Source organism: Mauremys reevesii, linkage group 9 (genome assembly GCF_016161935.1).
Source record: "Mauremys reevesii isolate NIE-2019 linkage group 9, ASM1616193v1, whole genome shotgun sequence".
In the NCBI taxonomy this organism is placed as follows: Eukaryota; Metazoa; Chordata; order Testudines; family Geoemydidae; genus Mauremys; species Mauremys reevesii.
Window position 1 is genome coordinate 86,727,805 of NC_052631.1, and position 25,235 is coordinate 86,753,039.

Sequence of the window (25,235 nt, forward strand, 5' to 3'; positions counted from 1 at the left end):
TGAATAGAAGCCAGTGTTGCATTCTGGTCTGTCTTCTTGTGTCTTAATATTTTCTCGTGTATTAAATTAACTGGGATCAGGCATCAGTGAAGGGCCGATAAGAATGGTAACAACTAGTTAAATGGGAGAGTGGGACCTGAAGAGTTGAATTCTTTAATACATTTCCTAAAACTTTTTATGATAGGGTCCAAAAGGTTTCCCTGGCCCAGCAGGTTCTGTGGGTCCTATAGGATTGCCAGGTTTGGAGGTAAGGAAACCTTTACCTTTGCATTCAGTGTTGTTAATAAAGTAGTGCTATATACCGGCATCTTTCCGCCATTGCCCATTTTCATGTCCCTGAAATTGTTTGTTTTCATTACCTTTGTAAAAATGGTGATTTGGCTACAAAAACCTGCATGGCTGTGAAACCTGAGTGAAAATTGTTGCCTTTGAAAATGTAATAAAAACAGGAACTATTTCAAATTTGCAATAATAGGAAAGCTCCATTCACCCTCTTCATCCACCTTGGTGAACCCATTCCAGTGCAGATTCACTGCATGGAACCTAATATTGGGAACAACATATGTAGTTGGCCTTGTAAGTACAAACTGGACAAGACAGAATGACACAACATTCAAAATGGGAGGAGAGGAAGTTGGATCCCCTGGAGAGCAAAACTGACCATGTTTATATGAGAAGGGATTGTAAATGCAGCAGCATCACTTTTAAATACTGAATATTTCTGAATTCAGAGTATATTGCGGGCACTAGAGTAAAACTTCTGCTCTTTGTATAGAGTATTGGTCACTAAGGCCCAATCCTGCAAACACATGCATGCTTGAATTTACTAATGTGAGTAGTTCCTACTCATGGTAGCAAAACTTTGAGCGTTTGCATGTTCAGGCCTAAATCCCCATGCAATATCCTGAAAAATCACCTTTGATAGGGATGCGTTTAGGAGACGGTTTCAGTTTGGCTTATGTAAAAATACAATAACTGCACAACACCTGTATTATTTTTGTGAAATGAGTATAATTTGGGGCCATAGATGCTGGAACTAGGGATGCTACTGCACCCCCTGGCTTGAAGTGGTTTCCATCATATACAGGGTTTATAGTTTGGTTCAGTGGCTCTATACAGATTGTTCCAGCACCCCTTTTTGGAGCTGTAGTTTTCTTCAAATTGTTCATTTTAATTTATCACAATGACAATGTGCCTTCCTGGCCACTTAAAACCATTGAAGGTCAAAGCCCACTGATGTCAATGGGTCATGGGTCATCCTCAACTGAGTAGCACCCCAAAATTATGTTGAACACCCAGACTTTTTTGCATAGTTTCATCCAAGTTTAAGTTAAAATAAATAAAATCTTTATCTTGTTCATGTTTAGGGGCCACCGGGTTCAGTGGGACCACAAGGACCAAAAGTGAGTACCTTCCCTTCGTGTCGTCTTTTCATACCTGAGTACTAAAGAGAGAAACTCCAGGTTTTTGTGGGGGAGTCTATTGTTTTTTATCATTGTTTCTTTTTTCATCCACTTAAATGTTAATATTTTATACCCTTGGATGAAAGATGCTAACCCAGGCCAGGATCTACCAAAGTACTTATGCATGTCATTAAGTCCCACTGAAGTGATATGCTTGAGTGCTTTGCTGAATTGTCACCCGAAGTGCTAATTTGTCATTATCGTCATCATCTTCTTCCTTTATTCATTAATTCTTACTGTTTTTTCCTCAGGGTAACATGGGAGTAGGTTTCCGAGGAGAGACAGGTGAAAAGGTAAGTGGAACTGATTCTCATCTGTAAAGAACTACGAAAATAGTTATCCATAGTCCTACATGTGCCCACTAGAAATCTCCCCTTCAGATATGAGTCCTCAGCTCTGGCATTGAGAAGTTCACTACGTGTTATTTGGCCCTGTGTTGGTAGTTCTCACAAAGGGGATAAACAAACAGGAGGTGACCTCCCAAGAAGAATTTCTACTAGGACACTTACTCCCATGGTCAAGAATTCAACCCAGATATATTTAGAAGACAAAATGGAATCCGAATAGGAGGAAATCTAAGATTGCAAAGGGAGTGGGGCTAGAGTTTGGGAAGCATTCCTGCAGCTGGAAAGGCAGTGGTGGATAGAGAGGAGAATGAGAGAAAATTCTTCAATGCCCTGATCCCGCATGATGCTGAGCATCTCCTGCAAGGAAGGACTCCACTGAGAGATGATGGCCCTCATCACCTGTCAGATCCTTATCCTTCATTCCATTCCATTTCTTAGCTCTCCTGTTAATTTAAACCTATTTAGCTTGGTGAATATAATGGATCATATTCTGGACTGACATGAACTCTGTATAGGCCCATTGTCCATGGTGGGATTTACCTTGCATGCACACAAGTGCAGATCTAAGCCCACTAGAGCAGGGGTCGGCAACCTTTCAGAAGTGATGTGCCGAGTCTTCATTTATTCACTCTAATCTAAGGTTTCGCATGCTGGTAATACATTTTAACGTGTTTAGAAGATCTCTTTCTATAAGTCTATAATATATACCTAAACTATTGTTGTATGTAAAGTAAATAAGGTTTTAAAAATGTTTAAGAAGCTTCATTTAAAATTAAATTAAAATGCAGAGCTCCCCGGACTGGTGGCCAGGACCCAGGCAGTGTGAGTGCCACTGAAAATCAGCTTGTGTGCCGCCTTCAGCACACGTGCCATAGGTTACCTACCCCTGCGCTAGAGCCTCGCAGGGTGAGATTTTTCAAAAGTGCCCAGCATTGGCCTGACTCTGCTCCCATTGTGGCCAGTGGTAAAATCCCTATTTACCTCAATGAGACCAGAGTCAAGCCAACATTAAGTGCTCTTGAAAATCCCACTCTGCCCAGTTGTTGGGAAGTGTGGAGAGTGATTATGTGATTGGGCTTTTTCCTGCACTTCTGAAAATGACTTCTCACATCATCTGATGTTTTGTGTTTGTTACATCCCAGTCTTTCTAGTTGCCTTGCCTTTCTGTCTTTCATTTTCATCTCTTCTGTATCTGGCTTCAGGTCTTCCCTGTGTATTTTTCTGTTTGTTCGATAACTGACCTTTCTTGTTCTTACATGCTTTTTTACTTCACATTACTTTAATGCAATGCATTTTGTTCTTGTTAATTTGCAATCTAACCTTTTGGCTTTCATGGCCAAACTCCCACATGAGCCTTGGTACCTTATATTGTGCATGTAAGGCCTGAGTTGAGTGGCTTTCAGTGAATCATGGGCCACTCACTTTAGGTCTAAGATGTTCTGCTTACATTAATATCTTCCCCAATTATCAACAGGGAGATGTCGGACCAACTGGCCCTGCAGGTCCCCCACCATCCACTGGGATACTAGAGTTCATGGGATTTCCAAAAGGGAAACCAGGAGTAAAGGTTTGTAAACACAACTCTACTGGCAACAATGCTGACTTTTCCCTTTCCTTGATGCTAAGGCTGAGTGAAGCAGCTAGACAATCCCAGGGCTATTCAGATCCTGCATGAACTGGTTCCCGAAGGTGTTCGCAGACTGAACCTTGTGACTTGGTTTGTGAGAGGGTAAGAAATGAACTAGTCCCTGCAGGTTCACTTAGAGGGTCAAAATATGGCAGCAAGGGGGGGAACATTTCCCTCTTCTTGCCCATACACATGGGTTTTCTCTCTCACTCCAGCCATCTCCAACCTCAGCAGGCCTTGGGGACTCCTGAAGAAAGATTCTTCAAACAGAAATAGTTCTCGGTGTAAAGGAATACCTCTGCATCAAAACAAGCAGCAGCCCGTTTTCCAAACACTGGGCCTGATCTGATGCTCATTAAAGTGAATGGAGATGCTCCCAGTGACTTCATTGGACAAGGGTGCAGACCCAGCTTTGGCAATATTTGTAGCATCTTTTTCAGTAATTGGCTACATTTGCTCAGAGTTGAGACATGTTGTGGGAAATATAATATTCAACTTCTGTTCCCTTGGGAAAGGCAAAGATTAGCAACTTGTCTTGCCCTCCTGTGATTTGTTTTGGATTGTAAAACATGGGTTGTTTGCCTGGCGTAAAAATGAAATTTGGTGATTATATCTCAATTTTTTTTTCGTTTAAAGCCACCTGTTACACAGTCCAAGCTAGCTGTGCTGTATGTTTCTGCTAGGATCTAGTTTTGCAGGTGAAGAAGGACTGATCAATACTTTTCTGCACCACTTTTTAAACCGACTTAAATCTTTTTTAACTGAAATCTCCTGACACTTGGTTCAGTTCATTATGGTGGATGAGAGAATCCAAGCCTCCCAGAAAGAGGAATCTTAAGCCTACCTAAGTTCTAAATCTTAAAAAATGAATGCACAAAATTAAGAGCTATAGCTCATTTCTGCTGGATCTGTGAACTGTGAAACTACATTAACCCAAACAGGAAACATAATCCTCTTAGAAAAATAAATAAGGAAGAGTGAAGCTGTAGCTTTATTTTTGACCAACAACAAAAATCAGATTCATGTGCTTGATTGTACTATCCCAGACAATTATTGAGATATATATTTAGCTCATCAGTATTTCTACAAATATAATAAGGATCTGGGATAAATCCTGCAGTCCTTACTCCAGCTAAACTTCCAAGGACTGAGTGAGGGCTGCAATTTTTGGGCCATAGATAGTCTCATTTGGGGCCTCATTCTGATCTCACTTCTAACTGTATGTCAGGAGAAACTCTCTGTGGCTGGGGTGAGCTCAGACCCAGGCCTTCCTGTTGGATTTCTCTGCCTCACTGTTGGTTGTGTGATGGTGAGCATAATTGTGAAGATGTATGTTTGTAAGGCTTGATCCTGCCCAAGCTGATCACCTCCCAGGAGGTGCTGTGCACACTCAACTGCTATCAACTTCCATGATAAATGAGGGTGCTGAGCACTTTGCAGCATTAGCCGTTGGGCTTGGAGTTTTCCTTCCAGCTGTGGGCCTTCCATCTTATGAAATCATCTGACTGAGGGGATGAGGGTGCACTGGGTGACTGTAGACTGTCCATCACAGTGTGCACTTTCAGCGAGCAGGACAAGCCTCTTTTTTCTCACCTCATCCCTTTTATGACTCACTCACAGTGTCTGTCCTTTCCTTGTTGGCAGGGTGAGCCAGGCCCTAAAGGATTCCCTGGGAGTAAAGGATTACCTGGCCCTCTGGTAAGGCTGATTTTAAAAAAATGTTCAATGTTAATAGGTGCTAGGTGCCTCGGTGCATTTGAAAATACCACTGGTTGCCGATTTGTACCTATAGGCCCCTCCAAGCCTTTGAAAATCTGGTTGTAAGGCCTGTGGGTTTTGTCCCTCGAGTGGAAATGTATCTGGGGGCTCTTTCTTACACAGATATTGAGACAGTGGTGCTGCTGTGCAACGGATATTACAGTCACTGAAATGCTTTAATTTCATACACTGGAGCTGCAGTTTGCAGAGGCTCTGAAGATAAAGTCATCACAACCCTTCATGTGGCCACTAGATGGCACCATCTTTTAACATTCCTTTGCTGCTGCAATACACTAAAAACGCTATTTTCCTTTAATGCTACTTAAACATAGCTTTTCTTTATTTAGTTTTAAAGTTACAATGCACTGAGCTTTAATACTCAGTAACTCCATGCTGCGTAACAGCCCCCCTGTCATGTGTGAAGAATAACAACAGCTTTCCTCTTTATCAGGAGGTTGGGAGGTTGTTTTCCCCAACCTCAGCCTTTTGTAAACACAGTATCTTTAGTAAAATTGAAGGGACAAATATTTTGTGAAGCTTCTGAAGCACAGAGTAAATTGTTTACAAATCGCTTCAATATATGTATATCGATAGAGCAGTGTGTAAAGAAAATTTGTACTTCAGGCATCTGTTATTCTAAACACAGGTTTTTTTTATTAGGCTTCTTAAATTCAGGGCTTAAATTCAGCTGGAGCCATCCGGAGCGGAGCTCTGGTAAATATTTTCAAACCCATGGGAGCCATAGCACACCCCGCGGGGCAGAAGCCCCGAGAACGCCTGCCCCACATCTGTTGCCCGGAAGGGTGTGGGGGGCTCCAGGAAATAATCTCTGAGAATTTAAGCCCTGCTCTAGTTAAGGGGGAGAGTGTGTGTGTGTGTGTGTGCACGCACCTTGACTAGTCCTGTCTGAGTCAATGGGACTGCTCCTATGTGTAAAGTAAAGCATGTGCAAAAGTGTTTGCAGGATTGAAGCCTGAGAAGTTCTTAGTCACTGCAACTCTCCCTGAAATCAAGGCTTGCCACATCCCTGGATTTGATCCCTATTGTTTTTTGTTGAGTGGGGGAGAGAAGAGAAGGGGAGTCCTTAAAGCTGTTTTCAAATGTTGAATGTGAAACTGCTGTGTCATTCCTTTTTACACTGTAAAAGGACAAAGGGGCTCTCTGATTCCATCACTGAACTGTTGTTTGTCAAATCTCAACCAGCTTTTTACATCTAAGAAATAGATTTGAATCTACTTTTTTCATGGCAAATGTGATACTGAATTGCAGTCAGAAGATTCTGCTGTTATAGTTTATAGAGTTGGGTTTTTTCTATTGAGAGGCAGCATAGTCCAATGCATAGTTTGCTAGATTGGGAGTTTGGAGACAAATTCAGTTCCCAATTTTGCCACTAATTTGTGTGACTTTGTGATCTTTAAATTCTCTATGCCTTAGTCTCCTCATCTGTAATTAGAGTTAATGATATTTACCCAGGTTCCTAAAGTGCGTTGAGATTCACAAAGTAGAAGTGCTGTGTGAATGTCAAGTAACATGTTATGATTCATTAACTTATTGTATTGCTGTAACTTCTGTTCATGGAATTATTGATGCAGTATCACTGCAAACTTCTTCTCCTTGAGTAAGTCAGTGGGCAGCATTTAACACGGCACTCCAATGATTGCTAATGATCTCTCCTGGCACAGGACCCAGAGAGTAGAAGATGCACCGGGGACTCACAGTGCTTCCATTGTCCCTTAAGGTTATAAGTAAGACTGGTCTGAAAAACTTCAACAGAACAGTTCTCCGTCAGAGAATGCAGTTTTGTGGAAATGCTTCATGGAATTGTGTCGATTTACCTGAAATTCCATGTGGTGGGGAGGGAGAGAGTTCTGACAATCTCAAAACATCCTGCTTGGACATTTAAAAAACTAAATTAAGCAATCTTTTGGAACTTTCTTTCACAGAGAATTTTGACATTTTTAGGTTTCGTTCCTAAATGGGAAAAAAAAATTAAATTTCAAGATATCTAAATCCTCCTGTGACACAGCGCTGAGCAACAGCTGCTGAGTCAGCCCTCTGGTCCCTGCAGCTCTAATTAATTACTTCAGAGCAAACCTCGTTAAGAAGAGCTAATTGACAGGCCGAAGAGAACTAAGAGACTAATTAGACCAGGAGGCAGATAATATAAAAGGCATGGGAAGGAGGTAGGATGGGAGGAAACAGATAGAAAGTGGGGGAGAGAGATTACTCTTCCTTGCTTGCCTCTGGAGCTGAGGGCTCCCTAGGTCAATAGGTTTAAGACTGTCTAGTGTACAAAGGTGGGGGAAAAACGGGGGGAAATAAACTGCATGGGGTGTTTTACCAGAAAAAGGTCTCTGAGCTGTTTGTAGACTTGAGAAGAGGCAGGAGCGAGCAGGGCCCTACTACGTCTCCACAAAATGGAATTTCTGTTTTTCCATCCAGGTCTAATTATAAAGGAAAGGGGCCCAGGTGGCAGCAGGAAAACACGTGACTCCATCGCAACCAGGGTGCTGGCACGTACTGCCAGCTGTCTCTGAGGAAGGGTTTTCTTTGGGGCTAGGAGGCCCGGTAGAGTGTCAACTCAACCTTGCTTCTCTTGTGTGTGTTTGTAGAGAGTTGATACACTCACCTCACCTTGGGGGCCGCACTGCATTTGTCTCCAGATAGATCTGGGAGTTAAGATATGTGACTTTGGCTTTTTCCCACAGGGCATTGGGGGTATCGGAGAAAAAGGAGAAAAGGGGATCCCTGGCTTACCAGGTGGCAGGGTAGGTAACTTTACTGTGGCTTAAATCCCTGTTCTTGACAAGAGATGTACAGACTGGAATGTTCAACTTGTTGGTAAAGTGTCTTTATTTGTATTATCATAGTGCTGCGGAGTCCTAGTCATGTGCTGTGCTAGGCACTGTGCAAACACAGAACAAAAAGATGGTCCCTGCCCCAAAGAGCTTACAATCTAAGTGTCAGACACAAGACAATAGATGGGTACAGACAGATAGGTTGGGGAGTTCAAGGAAACAGTGAGACAATATTAGTCAGTCTAATACGCAGTGGTCACCAACAGCCTAACCATTGTCAAGTTTTTCCACAAGTGTCACACAGCAAAGGAGAATTTTGAGGAGGGATTTGGAGGAGAATGGTGAGGTAGGTATTGTGGATGTTACGAGGCGCACCTCCCAAACATGGGAGAAAGCATGAAGGTGCTTGTTTGAAAACATAACAGATGAACAATGGAGGCTAGTGACACAGGCTGATTGGAGACAAGAGTTGACATCTAGACAGCAAATGAGAGATGGTGACAAGTAGCTTATGCTAGATGCGGTAAAGAAGGTGAGGCGATGGAGGGATGCAAAGAGAGGGACATTCTTTGTTTTCTCTAGTATCCATTGTTTTTCTTCTCCTGAGAACATAAGCACCAAACACACTGTATATTTGGAGTCCCTCTCATACAGGACTAGCCTTCTTTTGTGCAGGCATTGATATTTGAACCCACAGGTTTTTTTGTACCTGCAGTTTAGGTCACTTGGATTTGCACCCTCCCATGGATTTAAAAACTGGCTAACTGATAGGTCTCAGAATCTAATCTCCGCATATCAGTCTGTGTTGGAGATGTTAGCCCCCCGGCCAAGTCACAAACATAATGCTTCTGGAGTAGCAAGTGTCCAAACTAATAAATTCCAACAAACAAAAGGTGGTTCTGCCCTTTGGGGCCTTCTGTTCAGCCTCCTCTCTTGGCCTTTCTGTGTTACCTTTAAGAGTCTTTCTGGCGCTGGTATAGAGCACTTGGCCCCAGGCTGGTTCCCCTGGTGTACCATTCTCAGACCCTGGCTCAGAGCCTTCCACAAGAGCCTGTCCTTTCCCCAAGGTTCCTCTCTACATGACCCTCCTTACTCCCACCCCCTCAGGCTGGGAAGCAGCTAATTAATTATGGCATAGGTGTGGTTGGCCTTCTCTCCCCTTAAAGGGGCCAATCACCTGTGACCGTGTCCCTTAGTCTGAGAAGTGCTGTTGGTTTGAGAATATATATATCAAACACGGTACCTGCCAAGAGGACCTGCCCACTCCCAGTCATGTGACAGTCACACAGCCATCCTTCAGACTACCATGAACAGCCTGCAGAGATGTGCTTTTCACGTACAACATGAAGATCCAAAAGGAATCTGCTGCTTTTTATCCTTCAAAAGTTTGAAATAATTTTTCAAGATAAAAATGACCCATCTCTTAGTTTTACAATGTGAAACTCGACACCAGCTTTTCAGTAAGTTGAGGAACCAGGACTGATTTTGTTTATAAGCACTTCAACTGTACTAAATATGACAATGGTTACACAAGATGAGACAACTTTTGGCCTTTATACTATTGAATTCTTCCAAAAAATGGCTTTTGATACTCAAGTTATTTACGGTGAAATCCTGACCCTATTAAAGCCAATGGTAGTTTTACCATTGACTTCAGTGGGACCAGAGTTTCACCTTTAGATGTTAAGTTCTTAGGAGCAGGATTCATATATTTGTTTCTGATCGTACAGTACTTTGCATAATGAGACCTAAACCTGGTTATGACTTTTGAGTATGAAAGAAAGTTAAAGGTTAAATAACACGTATTTTGCTGTTTTAGGGATTTCTGGGATTGGATGGATCTGATGGGATTCCAGGGAGAAAGGTACCAGGCTTGTTTAATTTTGGAAATACTTTGAACGTCTCGAGAAGTCAACTGAGTGCCTAGGGGCGTCTCATATTATCCCATCTCCTGTCCTCCTTAATGGGCTCCACGTCAATGTCCCAGAAGGGCATTGAGAGTTGACCAGAAGAATGTCTGAAAACCAATGTAAGATTTTTCTCTCCCTAACCATTTCCCCCACCAGAGGCTTAGAAAGTAACCGCCACCGAGATCTGAAACTGTACACTCCCTCCTGGTGTAACCAATGCTCTTACTTTTCAGGGCCATCTGTCACATAGTGTCCTGCACACTGGTGCAAATGATCAGTGCATTAAGTTTCTGAAAGGCTGTGAAGGCCCTTGCACCCTCAGTTGTACCAGTGCAATGTGGTCACAGAACAGCTATCAGAGCCATTTTTCACCAGCTTACATGTAGGCACTGAACACTCTAAGATGTTGGCAGATCCTTGGGGGGCAGGGCAAGTGTAGGTTGGATCCTCACTGCTTTCCGGTCTAGCCCTGTTTTCATAGATACTGTGTGTGAGAGTATTTCCCAGTATCCTTTAAAGTGAATGGTCATGGGATAGAAATGAGTCTTGAGCAGCGGGATTCTGAACAGTGCCGTTTATGAGCTGGTCTGTGGCTATCCAGGAATTCAGGATCACAGTCTGGGATAGAACCCAACAGATGTCTCTCTATGAGAATTTCCCTTTAAATGCAGCCACAGCTCAGCTTATGACCTACATTGGAGCAGGTTTGATAGTCATTCCAGTAGAGGGCAGTATTGCACTTGCACACTAGTCAGTGCACCATAAGGCCAAAGGGAATTTTGGTGGCTCTGTATCAGCAGCAGAGTCCTCTGAACCACACACAGTATTACCACACACTACTGGGAAATGGTTAGTCAGTGAGATAAGACTTACCTGATTTAGTGCAGGTGACTTGGGGGAGAAGAGGAGGCAGGAGAGAGAAATTACATACTGGGCACAGTTTGCCGAATGCCCTCTCCCTCACCAACAGTCTCAGAAATTCTGTCAGAGCCCTGAGGATGACATCCTGATTTTCCCTACTTCAAGTTCCACCTCATCACCGTCCCCACCCTTCTAGCTGAGTAGGCCAAGAAAAGTGTCTTTTGGAACCCCAATGTGTTGCTCTGTAAGAGGGCGTTGAGACAGTGCCGCTGCAGACTTTTTCTTCCTATGGGCCAATCTTACTGCTCCTGCAGACCTCCTGTAGGACAAGCGACTGGACTAAGATTCAAACACAGGTATTGGAGAGCACTAAGACAAGGCCTCCACAGGCCCTCCCTTCTCGTTTCATAAGCTAATGTTGTTGTGCGTTTGTTTTACAGGGTCAGTTTGGCTTCCCAGGTTTTCCTGGGCTGGATGGAGTGCAAGGAATGAAGGTAACTTCTCCAATGGGAACATTAAAGTGCTGCTCCTATTACAGAATTTGTCATTACTTCAATCAAATCTCTTTCTTCTGTATCATTGTGATGTTTTCTTTAATGTCAGTTCTCCATCTGCTTTATTGTCAGGGTAACTAAATTGGTGGTTATGGTTTTCTGGTGAACCATCATATATTTTAAGTGAGTTGTCATGATACTACTATGCTTTATGTGTGATAGCTGTATGCTTCCTTGCTGGAGAGAAATGGGAGTACAGTCCCTTCTATATCCTTCAATCTACCCCAGTGAATCTTCGCTATAAAAGGACTAGAGATACTGGTCTACTCTCAGATAACTATTGCTGGAAGAGACAACAAAACAATATTTCATCAGCAGCCACCATCAGGGCACTAGTGATGAGATGCAGGGTGACATTACCAACTCTTGTTTATTTTAGCTGGGTGAAGTCAGGTGTGGCTGGAGGCTGGCATGCCTCACAAAGCTCAAGTTCCTGAACTTCAGGGCTGAAGGGCCTGTAGATAATGACGGTTATGGGTGCTTTAGACATGCATGTATTAAAAGCAACTCACCTGGGCTTTTACCCAGCGGTTGTACAGAATGGGGTGAGCAGAGATGATGAACCTGATATTGGTCCATATGTTGGTTTGATAAATGATGTTTTGTGAACATGGTACAAGGATGCCAGTGCTCTCTCCTGAGCTTGCAAAATGCAGGCAGGTAAGGGATAAAAGTACCTTTCTGTGGACAGCCGTTAGTTTCATCATACAAGTGGTGTATAAGTCATGAATGCAGAGATCATTAGGAAGAACAGAAGAGCAAAGGGAATAATTCATTAAAACAAGGAATCCTTATTACATCAAGGAACTACTGTTAACTTTGCCACCAAGGCAGATCCCTGCATAGTAATAGGCACTCCTTTTTCCCTGCTTTCTGGTCTTTAAAGAACTTGAAAACAATATGAATCTGTTTAAATTTATAGGGTGAATTAGGTGAAATGGGTCCTCCAGGCCCTCTTATTTTTCTTGATGGAGAAGACGGACTGGTCTCAGGTAACTCTTCAGATTTTGTTTTGCAAAGTAATTTTAAATGCACCTATTTTATTCCACTCTATGTCCTTATTTTTTTATGTTAATACAAATTTTCTTATCAACTCACCAGCGCTGTTCGGTGGGCCAAATTCATCCCTGTTGTAATTATATTGACTTAGTGGTATTACTACAGGGATAAATTTGGCCCAGTGTGTGCAGCTTCAGAGTTTGCTGTATATCTGAAACTCTCCCAATTAAATGCAGTGCTATCTGAATACAAGCAGAGTGATATGTTTAGAGCATCAGTGATTGACTGTGTTAGCATCGTCCTGTATATCTGGAGCCCAGAAAAATATATACCACCCCTAGGCTTATTTCAATGTAGCAATGCTATTAAGAGAAAACTCCCCCTTTTCTCTCTTGCAAATAAATAAGTTGAATGCCTCTTTAGTACTCTCACTCACTCACTGTTGCTGGATATTACTGTGGAGAATAGTGTAGTAAATTCCAGGACTGAATTAGGCATGGGTGAAAACAACATCTGCAGCTCCATTGGTGAGGGCAGAAATTACACAGGCTAGCTTCTGCATATAGTGCTGTGGGGCATAAGATGATCACCAGTTGGGGACAGGGAGAAATTTCTGCCTGTGTTATTGCATTAGGTGAATAAGTACATTAAAAAGCAGTCTGCACCTTTTGCTAGCACAGATCAATGGCCAATGTGGGAGACAGGGGAGTGGATTACATGGACTCTTTCTGCAGGGTCATTCTTAAGTTTTTCTACTTTTAATATTTTTGTCCAATAGGTGTGCCAGGAGATCCCGGGACTCCAGGGACTCCAGGCCCTCGAGGAGATGAAGGGATGGCCGGTCCACCAGGCCTTCCTGGCATTCCAGGTCTCTCAGCTCTTGTTCGAGGTAAAACATCTGCTAATATGAGTTCCAAGTAAGCTGTTAGCGTGCTGTTTGTCCACGTTTGTAGTTATCTTTGCTTGTGTATAGACGCAATTAATTTAACACCTGTTGATTCACTTATTAATGGAGGTGCTGAAATCCCCACTTCAGGCATTGCAGCATGCGTAACTTCACTTAAGCAGCCTTGGCGATACACTCTGCCAAGTGCAATAGCTAGAATATTGTAACCTGTGTGAGGAATAGTATTTTATGTGAAAACAACGTAATTCAGAGATAGAGACAGAAAACCTGGGAGAACCAATATCTAGCCTTTCTCTCATTTGCCATGCAAGACACACAGGGTTTAATTCGATGCCCTGAGAAGTCATTGACATTGACTTCAGTGGGAGCAGGCTCAAGCCCATAGCAATTAGGGCATATCTCAGTGCATTTGCTGTGAATATGCAACACAGCTGTGTTCGTGGGCTTTCTGTGTTTGTGAGTTCCTTGGCAAATGAGTTTGCTGGCAGTTTTGTTCACAGAAACGGAGAACTTGTGTAAGTACTCAGCCTGGAAACCCGAAGCTAAGAGATGGATGAGCTAGTCGTGGTGCAGAAACAATCTGGTGTGTCCAGTTAAAATTAATCAGTGTAACCTGAATTTCACACACTGAACACTTGTCCTCAAACGATCTACAGACTGAGAATTATTTGTCAAATTATTTTGCTTACCGGACAATTTGCAAATAGGAAAAAAAAGTCTATATTTGTCAAATTATCCACTATACATTATTCACTCAGTAACAGTAATATAGCTTTTATATTGTGCTTCACATTTGCAGAATATATCACTAGCTTGCTTAATTATTTATGCTCACTAACCTAAGTGACTTAACTAAGGCTCTGCACTAATGCAGTATTTTCACTGGCCTAGGCAGCTGCCATTTATAATAGTAAAAAAGGTGTGACTCTCAAAGATGGCTGTTGTTCATAGTCTTCTCTTTATGTGCAATGATAAGACTTCCTGCATGAACATAGTATCAGCCCAATGTGCAATGGTAATCTTCATAAAATGAAAAATATCTGGATCCACATGCTGCTGGAGAGTTGGCTAACTACATAGTATGTGCCTATGTTTTCTTTAGGGCCACCAGGTCCCATGGGATTTCCAGGTATTCCAGGTACTACTGGTGAACCAGGAGACCCAGGGAGAGCAACAATTGGATTACCAGGCACTCCAGGAATAAATGGTTTACCGGGCATGCCAGGACCTCCAGGACTGCCTGGTCCATTACGTATGTAAATTTCTTAGACTTGCTTTTGTACGGGATTAAAATATAAACAAACAAAATAATCTTTTGGTGTGCTCTCTCTCTTTCTCATTTACCACTGAAGAATATGCATCTGTCTATATTAAGTACTTATATGGCCCTTCATGAGCGCTGTATGTGGGTGCCTCACAATCTGTAATGTATTTATCCTCATAACACCCTGAGAGGTAGGGAAGTGCTATTATGCCCATTTTATAGGTGAGGATCTGAGACAGAGGCACTAAGTAACTTGCCCGAGGTCATGCTGGAAATCTGTGCCGGAGCAAAGAGTTGAATCTAGGATTCCCAAATCCTAGGCTAGTGCCCTAATCTCTGGCCCAAGAAACAGAAGAAGTGGGGTATCAAACCTGGGGCCTCATACATGCAAGGCATGTGCTCTAGCACTAAGCTACATGCCTCAGTTACATGAAGAGCACATACTCTAGCATTGATCTACATCCCCCATGGACAGTAAAATGCCAGCTCTATCTACACAGTTGGATTATTTCATTGACTAATGGGCAATCATCAGACTAGCCAGGATGGCCAGGGATGGTGTCCCGAGCCTCTGTTTGCTAGAAGCTGGGAATGGGCAACAGGGGTGGATCACTTGATGATTACCTGTTCTGTTCATTCCCTCTGAAGCACCTGGCACTGGCCACTGTTGGAAGACAGGATACTGGTTTAGATGGACCTTTGGTCTGACCCAGTAGGGCCACTCTTATGGTCTTATTTTTTATGTAGTGATCTCCAGAAAGGATAAAGCATGAAAACCTAGTTATTTGAATGTTGCCAACAAATGTTGGGTTGCTACACGACAAATCAATTATAAAAACTGTAATGAAGTTACATTCATCAGCTGTCTCTTATTAAGGTGTACAGCTTTCAGTCATTTCTTGTTTTTCCCCATGACATCATGGGCAGGGATGGTGTCCCGAGCCTCTGTTTGCCAGAAGCTGGGAATGGGCAACAGGGGTGGATCACTTGATGATTACCTGTTCTGTTCATTCCCTCTGAAGCACCTGGCACTGGCCACTGTCGGAAGACAGGATACTGGGCTAGATGGACCTTTGGTCTGACCCAGCATGGCCATTCTTATGTTCTTATGAGAACTGCTCAGGTGAGTAAGTATTCTGGGTAAGGATTGTCAGATAGGACCCAAAGTATAAAGATGCATCTTTTAGATTTAAGGATGCTGGCCTTTTATCTGTACTTTATTGCTGCCCTGCTTGGTATAATAACATACATTCTGATTCATTTTGCTTAGAAAAAGAGTGATAAATGAAAAGGAGGTAATTCTGTATCAGCCTTGCATCCTAGAACACTGCCTTGTATGCTGTTATTGTGGCTGGCTAATGGAGCTGAATGAAATTTAGACCTCCCATGCCTTTGCTGATATCCTTTCCTCTCTGTGTTTCTAGCTGAAGAAATCCTCAGTGGAGAACCTGGGGAACCAGGAAGACCTGGACAACGGGGGACACCAGGAATTTTTGGACTAAAGGGAACCAAAGGTGAAATTTACCGTAACTTTCCTACCTTGCCGCTTGCATCGTCATTGAAACCTGTGCAAAATGGTGTGAAATGCTACCCAGCCAGAATGGCTTTATACTCACTTTGCTCGTTTTGTACTCACCGACGACACCAAGTGCAAAGCAGTGTGGGAAGGTTCAGGCAATGGAGATCCAATTATCTGTTTCCACAGTGCCAACAAAAACTCTTTTTCACTCTGTTTTCCAGGGGATCCAGGTGATTGTGCTTGTGATGGAGGAGCCACTAGAGCTGGACTAAAAGGTGCACCAGGCCCTCTGGGTCCACCAGGAAGTCCTGGTGAACCTGGGTTTAAGGGTTCCAGTGGAGATCCAGGCACTGTGGGTGCACAAGGGCCACGAGGGCCTCCAGTAAGTCAGGATAGGATTTCTTCAGTCTCCGCCAGTTAAAGGAAAATGTGTTGTTCTCGTGCCATTGGCCAAAATTGTCTAAATTGAAACCTGAAGGATTTTTTTTTTAAATGATTGTTTCTGCTTGGTTGGGTAAGAAGGCAAAAAACAATTTGTAGGAATAAGGTGTTAGGGAGAGAAGGTGGGTGAGGTAATCTCTTTTATTGAACCACCTTCTGTTGGTCAGAGCTCTCTATGGAAGCTCAAAAGCTTGTCTTTCTGACCAGCTGAAGGTGGTCCAATTAAAGATTACCTCTCCCACCTTGTCTCTCTCTTATAGCGTGCCTACAACAATACCGCATGCAGCAATGCACGGTAGTGATTCTGAGAACTTGTTACAGTGGAGACATTTAGTCACAATAACTCGAAATGGCTCTAGTCAAGTGTGAAGTAATGAGTACTGGGTTATGGGCTCTCTCTGGGCCAGAGGTTGGTTTAGAAATGAGAAATGCATTTGGATGAAGAAAAGATAGAGAGTAAAATGGTGAGCGCTTTGCCTGTTGGTAGCAGTAACAGTAAATGCTCCTCTCTGATGTAGTTCTTTCCTAGCTGCTGCTGTAATGCCATTTTTAAGTTGATCTTTTATTTAAAAAAAAGAAGAGTGAGATTTTCAAAGTGCTGAGCATAGGCCAGCTGTGAGGACTTTTGAAAATCCCTCTCTAAATGTTTCAGACTGGTCGTGTCAGCTTCAGTGAGCTCTATGCATTTGTTGTTAATTTATTATGTAAATATTTTATCTGTCATTAATTTTTTTCCTGCTCTTGATGACTTCTGTAGAGTGAAGGCCTTTCCATGCATATTCATTTACCTGTTTTCTCTCTTTCTGCCTGCAGGCTTTACCTGGTCAACCAGGTTCTCCAGGCCTTAAGGGAGAAAAAGGGAATCCATCTTTTGCAAGAGGCAGAGGTCTCCGGGGGGATCCTGGTGCAATAGGAGTGAGAGGGCCTTCTGGTATCCCAGGAACTCCTGGCAGAGATGGATTCCCAGGTTTACCAGGCCGGCCAGGTCCTCCGGTGAGTTTATACTTAGGCAACAAAAATAAGAGTGCTTCAAAATTGTAATAAGAAGGAACAATAATAGTAAAATGGCTGAGTTGTAGGTCATGATTAGTCCTGCTGTATGTGTCCAGAGATCTAAAGCTGTGCACTGTATTCATAAACTGACACTCTGTGGATAGACTCTATTTCATGTCATCCTAACAAGAAAGAAATTTCATAGTTTCATGGAGTTTAAGGCCAGAAGGGACCATTAGGTCATCTAGTCTGATCTCCTGTGTAAATTATACTTGGATACCCCTATATTGAAGCCAGTGATTTTAGTTAGACTAAAATATTTCAGTCCTAAGGAAACTAAACTACTGTTGTGTGCCACAGGCAGAAGACAAGAGAGACCCAAGTGCCGAGGCTCCTGCAATGGCAGGAATTAATTAGACGGATAAATGATGGTGGCAGTCACTGTTTGCATATGTATAAAGGAAAGTGCAATTCACAAATCCTGGGCTTGGTTTCCCACAGCAGCAGCATCTTCTCTAACCCTCCCACCACATTGGCATAATGCCACAGAATCATTTGTGACCATCAGCATCACACAGGCTAATGATATTCCATCAAGTTGGTGATGTTTTGAACAAGTCAAAGCAATTAGAATAAAGGGTCCTCACATACTTCTGACTCAGAGGGTGACAAATTTGGAGTGAGAGTAACGTGCTACAAGAATTCCAGTGCTCCATGTGGCCCAGGATTTGGGTAAACTGCCCCAAACTCCTGCCAGCTCTTGGTTGCCTTTACAAGTTAACAGACAAAGATTTCGGTGCTCTCGTCTAAGGACTTGTCTTTGCTACAGTTTGCAATCCTCTTTTAACACATAGTAACTAATGTGACCAATCATGAACTGTAGTATAGAGAAGCAACCGAAATGCATTTAATAATTTGAGACCTGCTTCTCTTCAATAAGCCACTTAGGGCTTGTCTACACTACAGATTGTAGTAATGTTTTCACCCATGTCAACTAACACGACGGTAAACTCTAAGGCACATGAGCTCTAAGTTGCCTTATTAAGTCAATTTCTTAGTCTTCAGTATCTTTCAGGCATTGCTTCCACGGGAGAATGGGTGGAGCCAATGGGTAAAGATTGCAAATCAGGAGTCATATATGGGTTGGAATTTGAAGTGCCCAGTTGGATGATTACTGTAATATTTACACTTACGTGCAGCTGAGGCGTGTTAAGCAGGACAGTTTGTTAAGGAAAATCTATTCCAAAGGCTCTCGCCCTTTGAACAGGAATTTCTCTCTCCCTCAAGATTAATAATAGCCCCTCAGCACATCTCTGATTACACAATCATAAGATAAACTATAGGTAAAGTCAGAGAGAGAGAGAGAGAATTCTCAAGCGACAGGCACTACTTTAGTTTTAAGATTTGTTTTTTTAAAAACAAAAGATACTATCTACGAAATTTTAAGAGTCAAATATTGAAACAGAAAAAGCTGACCATGAACGTTTTAAGTAGAAAGATACAGACAAACGTATAATATTTATATTTTGGCAAATACAATGTATTATGCAGTGGTTTAAGTTGTAAGTAGAGTTTCCTGCATTTGAAAAGATTGTGAGCATTAAATTTACTAGATTTCCATATACTTTATCAAACACATTTGAAACTTGCTACTAAGAATTTAGGCTGGAGCCTTCTCCACTATCATCATGGTGTCCAATAGAATCACAAAACCCAACAACATTTTTGGTGCACTTGTCAAAACTGTGGCAATGTGCACTTGTTCCGGGTGCTCTTGGTTCTCAGCTGTAACTGTCTTTGCTATCTGTAGGGTGATGGTGGACTAGGATTTCCAGGCGAAAAAGGCCTGCCAGGATTACCTGGCTTCAAGGGCCGGCGTGGGGAGAGTGGTCTTCCTGGCATTGGTTTCCCAGGTCCTAGCGGAGTTCGCGGCCCTGCAGGTGACCCAGGAATGGATGGCTTTCTAGGACAACCAGGTCTTCCAGGACCTGCAGGTAGGTTTGTTAGGGACTACTCTCATTTTGAAAAGCTGCCATGCCCCTAAAAACCAGCCAACCAAAGAAATACTCCACTTCATAATTGGATACTAGTATTTTCAAAGCAGTAAACTAGATGTCTATTTTTAAATTATTTGTGGATAGTTTATAGGCAGGTCAGACCTGATCCTGCAGTCCTAACTCACCCACATAATCCTGCTGAAGTCAATGAGATTACTAACAATATGCCAGTAAGAGGTGCAGGATGGGGCTACTGACAATAGCTTAATTTTTGTAGGAGAAACAATTTTATAGCCAGTAGCAAACCTAAGGTGATTTTCTGCTAGGAATGTGGTTAAGATGAAAAGCTTTAGATAAAGAAAAGTGTAAATATTAGAGCTACATATAGTAAAATATGTGCAAGACTCAGTGACTAGGAACTTTTCATGTTAACCAAACACCGGGCTCATTTATGACTGATTTCACTAGGTCCTGCCTGTATTTATCAGGTGGTACACTATTGATGAGTGTGTTGCAAGTTCCACTCTGTGCCAATTTACCGAAGATATGCGTTGCTATAGACCCTGGCTAGAGAGCTCTTTAACTCAAGCTGAAGAAGTTGATGCTTTTAGCTCTGGAGGTTCCCCGGTTCAGTCCCTGCTGAGTCAGCAAAAATAGCAAGCATGACATGTGCAGCTTGAGAACGGTTGCAGGGCAGATGTTGTATTAGTTTGATATAGTTGATATGACAATACAGAGCTGAAGAATCCAGTAAATCTGGGCTTTATATGTGATATTTCAGATATGCTAGAGTCTGGAAAATGGTCTCACCACCAAACTATTGCACATAGGGAATATTTATGTCAAGATTTTAAAGCTGGCTTATTAAGGTGATTTTAACAAAAGCAATATCTTTCCTTTGCTGCTGCTGCTGCTTTTTATTATGTTTTCCACCTTGTGTATATTTAACTTTCTGTATTTGTAATGCTTGCGCTATTAGTAATACAACTAAATATATTCACAGACATAATATTTTCCCCAAAACACTAGTCACTGCTAAAACTGAATACGGTTATTCTTCTGACTCCGAGTCTTAGGATGAAACCAGACTTGTCTACAATGTGCACAATGAAAAATGTCTGTGAGCATGTTTGGCCTATTGATTAAAAAAAGATGCTTTCGATCGTGTGGGTTTTCTGACTTCATTTAACCTGTGCTCCTTTGCTTGGCTGGTACAGGTGACTGCTGCTGCGGTGAGGAGGTTGGTAAAGGAATCTTAGACACAGAGGGAGGTGAGAGCTAGGCCTTAGTGGTTGCCAGAATAGCAATGGGAAGATTCCCTATTCTTCCTATCATTGCAGAGACCCACAGAATGGCATGTTACATAGCACCAGTGTTGCATTTGGTTGTTTTAATGGGCTGATTTATAATGGCCAACACTGGCATCCCATTTGAACTTTCTACATATTCCTTTTCCTGGCTCATGTCATGTGCTAAATGCTAAAAGCTCTGCTAACCTATAGTATGTATATATAGCTTTGCTTATTAAAACATCTCTTACAAGGGCTGCTAAATCCAGATTGCATCATAGGCTAACTAGAGGAAATATGCTTCATGCACTGACATTCACAGCCTCATGTATACTGGGTATCAAATGGGATACATCATAAGTCAACACATTATGTGAGTGTTACATCAAAGCCCTGCTAACAATGAATGGCTTTTTTTGTAGAAGAGCATCTATCATCAGAAAACGTAGAAGAGTGTGAATAAGTCATTAGCCGATTCAATTTACACCTCCACGGATATTTGTGTGAAAACTGTGAGAAAACCATCTCTCCGATACTTGGAAATCATTGCATTTATTAAAAAACACTTTTGATGTATTAAGCTTCATCTAACGTTAAAGAAATCTGCTTAGTCCGAAGAAATAATTGCTGTTTACACTGCACTTGTTGGAAGGTTTTATGATGAAGAGCAGAGAACATTTTTAAAGAGAGACATTGACCTACTGAAATTAACTTGCCAAAGGCAACATCAAGGAATTTTGCCTTAGACCACACAAAATGCAGTTACAGTAGATCAGATGAAAATTCTCATTTAAAAAATAAATGTTGTATTAGGACCTGATCATGCAAACCTTCTTGCATGTGCTGAATTCCTACTCAAGTGAGTAGTCAGGTTGATTTTCCTTGAGTTGCCTTCAGCTGATATCTTTGACTAGGGGATAGAGTGTTAGAACAATACTTCTGCACAGTTAGTGAGCAGTGTATAAAATTGCTCAGAAATGCTATTGGATTATCTGTTTTGTGCCCTTGTTGCAATTCACAGAAGCCTCTCACTATGTTTTCACAATAGCCTTGTTCCCCTTCCTCTGGCATTCAGAGGTATTGTGAGAACATAGGGTATTAAGTAACGGTGAGCACTAAACCTTGGTTACTTCATTATGCTGTCAGACCCCAGGAATATGTGAAAACCATTTCTTTAGCATATCACCATTGCCCTTCAGTTGCTCCACAAATACAATTCCCATTGTGCTACCAGTCTAATTACATAAAGCATTGAATACTGTCATTTTTCTGGATGTTCACTTAAGCAGGCCCTTAAAAAACCATGTGTTTGAATATAAAAATGTTAATTAAACTGCCCTTTCTGAGCTAGTTGCTGGATTGGACATCCCCTTTTTGAAAAATGGCATTCTACACAATGCTGTGACTGTGGAGGGATTGTTGGAGACGGATTTTAATTTTTGGCTGCCTTATAAAACATTCAGTGTCAGGCTCAGGAATGCAGAATGCCAGGATCTGAGCAAAGAATTCACATCATTAAATGTTGCTACCCTCTGAACAGTTAAAGTAATCTCCTGTCTAAATGTACCTATAGGTAGGCAGCAAACTAAGCATTAACATTCTGCAACCTAAGAACTTGTTTCTCATCGCTCTACCTCTGAATATAAATTAGACTGGTGAATATTTTATTTTATTTATCTATTATTTTTTATGCTCCTTGCTTTAAGTCTAAAATGCAGGATTTAAAGCTGAGCTGTGGTACCATCTAGAAAGAGCAGTGGTTGGTTTTAAGACGGCATCAGTAAGCAAGTGTTATTGCAAAGTTTTGTATGTGTGTTATTCAGGGGGTTAGTCACCTATAAATTCATTCTGTTATCAACTAATGCCTCGCATCAAGGTAAAAGTAATGAATTTGAGCACTGACCTTTGGTCTTCCAGTATCAAGGCAGAACATCTGTTGTTTCTTCTAGTACTTGCAGAGCAGCATCAAAACACAAGTACATTAGAGCCCCGGGAGGTTTTCTTCACCACCTCCTCCTCCCTCTCCCCCCCTCAACCCACCCTCCTGCACATTCAGCTTCATATCTCATTAGCTGAGGTTAAGGGCCACCAGCAGCCCTGATTAACTAGAATTTGTGATTTGGGTCATTTCACTCTCCTCCCCTCTGCCCCCCATCTTGTGATCACATGAATCAGAATCACAAAATCATAGAATTTGGAGTTGGAAGGAAGGAACTCGAGGTGGGGTGGAAAAGGGTCACCCAGTCTGGTGGAACTCTCATGAGATAAGCTGCTCTCACAAGACTTTTCCAGTTTTACTGAAATCTCTTAAGAACAGCCCACAAGGTTTTGATGCCATTGATTGAACCCTAACCATAGTCTGATTCAGCCTCAAAACTAAATGAATCCATACGCCACCTTCTTGGCCCAGAAAAAAACCTCTTACCTAATTTATTCTTTTGGCCATTGTCTCATCCCCCAGGGGTTCCCTATTCCTGTTATTGATTAATATCAAAAGAAGTGAGCCATATTGATTATCTCTGGTGTAACTCTATTGTCTTCATTGGTTTGACACCAGGAATGATATTTGTCTCCGTGTCTTTTACTAATAAAACTCAGAAGCCACCTGAGAATTGCCATTATTTGAAAGACGCCAGTGTCATTTACAAAATGAAGTCTTAGGCTCACCGCTGTCAGTAAAAGGTCTAGATTTACTATGCCTGGTCCACTCATTTCGTCTGACGGCAGCAGAAATGCAGCCGAGAATTGGAGAGCCTTGCCTGATGATGTAGCCCATGAGTTGGGCTGGGATATCAGGTAGGGAGTGGGGATCGGGTGGCAAGTTCTTGCAGAATTAGTTGTAAAAAACAAGCAGCAGCTAAACCACAATCTCTGATTGGTTAATCGCTGAACCTGCAGAGAAAATTGGACCAGATTTTAATGGGCCAGTGTTAGTAATCAGTGTGGTAACTAGCTATTTAACTTTTTGTATAGAAAGACTCCAAAATGGGAGGGGTAGGAAAAAAGTCCCCTTTCCCCACCCTCAAAAATTTGGTCTTAACCTAACTCTAAGGATCAGTTCTGATGTGACATTAGTTCAGACAAAATATATTTTAGAATCTTTGGGGTTTTTGTTTTTAGAAGGTTAATTTATTCTAGGAGTTTTTAGGCCAAGCCTGTTCTGATAGTGTAGGCCCTAACCCTGCAGTCCTTTTACTTAAGCAAATGCCTATGGAAGAAAGTGGGATCTTTTTCTTAATATAAAGGGACTGCAGGATTGGAGCCCCTAGTTAGTTATGTCAGCACTCATGTGTTCTTAGCAATACTATATCAATGGAGTATCAAATTGCCAGAATCTGACAAAGGTGAACATTGCAGACATAAGATTTTTCAAATAAATTTGATCGTCTGATGGCTCTAATAATGCCACCCAGACCTCATTCCACTGATAAGTTAGATACTTCTGTTTCTCATACAAAGGAACGGGATGAGCTGTACAACCACTGATTCCTATTTGCTCTTAGAACACTAACAACTAAGCTGGGTGGTTACTTTTCAGACTGATGGACTATAGAAGAATTAGTTGGAGAAAAAGCAGAATTAAATTAAAAAATACATGGGTGCACACACAAAACTCCAGTGTAAACCTGTGGAATGGCCCACCAGAAAGCACAAACAGAGGAACAGTCAACAAGGGCCAAGATTTTAAAAACTGGGTGCCTAAATTTTGTCTCCCACATTGATTTTTGTCATTGAATAAATTACTTGAGTTTTCATAAGTTCTGGGCACCCACTAGTTCCCCCAGCGTAAGCTGACTCGGTACCTAGACTGTACGTTCCTTGGGGCAGGGACTGTCTTTTCCATCTGTGTTTTTACAGGGCTAAGCACAGTGCAGCCCTGATCTTTGACTGGGGCTCTTGAGCATTACCATAATACAAATAATAAATAGCAGTTTTTGTGTTCATGTGTTCAGTTCTCATCACCATTTTACAGGTCACACAGTGAGTCACAGTCAGGGCTGGGATTAGAAAATAAATTGAACTTGCAGTCTTGTGCTCTAGCCACTAGCCCAGACTTCCTCTCTTTAGTTTAATGTCAGTAAACTTAGAACATCAACAACATTAGCCATTAACGTCCCACAAAGCAATAGATTTTGTTGAGGAAGAGTTACCCTGTGGCAGGTGTGAATGTGCGTTACGTGTAGTGATTTGCAGTGCATAGGTTCACTCATCATTTAGTCTGGACGTTCAGTGTTCTCATTATAACCAGCCAGCTACAAGGGAACCACGTGCAGTTTCAACCTATTTCTTTTTCTAGGGATCACCTTGCCCTGTGAAGTTCCCGGAGCATTTGGTGCACCTGGGCCTCCAGGCATGCCAGGATTTCCAGGTACGGAGATTGACTTTTAAATACACTATGTAATACACTGGCTTATTGTCTGTGATGAGTCTCCCTCCAGTGAGGAGAGATCCTGCTACTTAATCACAGCTAAATAATAGTTACTCTTGTAGCTCAAGTGGGTGGGGCT

At 42.1% G+C, this 25,235-nt stretch overlaps 1 protein-coding gene across 5 annotated transcripts in view; it reads left to right on the plus strand.

Annotated features, from left to right (window-relative positions):
- COL4A6 (collagen type IV alpha 6 chain) overlaps positions 1 to 25,235 on the plus strand; it is a 188,827-nt gene that overhangs the window by 138,465 nt on the left and 25,127 nt on the right. For all 5 annotated transcript variants that reach the window (XM_039488503.1, XM_039488501.1, XM_039488500.1 and 2 more), the window contains 16 exons: positions 185 to 247; positions 1,368 to 1,403; positions 1,715 to 1,756; positions 3,285 to 3,377; positions 5,082 to 5,135; positions 7,904 to 7,963; positions 9,813 to 9,857; positions 11,205 to 11,258; positions 12,241 to 12,310; positions 13,096 to 13,206; positions 14,327 to 14,476; positions 15,913 to 16,002; positions 16,229 to 16,389; positions 17,262 to 17,441; positions 19,252 to 19,435; positions 25,025 to 25,096. In XM_039488503.1, coding sequence (XP_039344437.1) covers positions 185 to 247; positions 1,368 to 1,403; positions 1,715 to 1,756; positions 3,285 to 3,377; positions 5,082 to 5,135; positions 7,904 to 7,963; positions 9,813 to 9,857; positions 11,205 to 11,258; positions 12,241 to 12,310; positions 13,096 to 13,206; positions 14,327 to 14,476; positions 15,913 to 16,002; positions 16,229 to 16,389; positions 17,262 to 17,441; positions 19,252 to 19,435; positions 25,025 to 25,096 — 1,465 coding nt within the window. The remainder of the gene's footprint in view (positions 1 to 184; positions 248 to 1,367; positions 1,404 to 1,714; positions 1,757 to 3,284; positions 3,378 to 5,081; positions 5,136 to 7,903; positions 7,964 to 9,812; positions 9,858 to 11,204; positions 11,259 to 12,240; positions 12,311 to 13,095; positions 13,207 to 14,326; positions 14,477 to 15,912; positions 16,003 to 16,228; positions 16,390 to 17,261; positions 17,442 to 19,251; positions 19,436 to 25,024; positions 25,097 to 25,235) is intronic.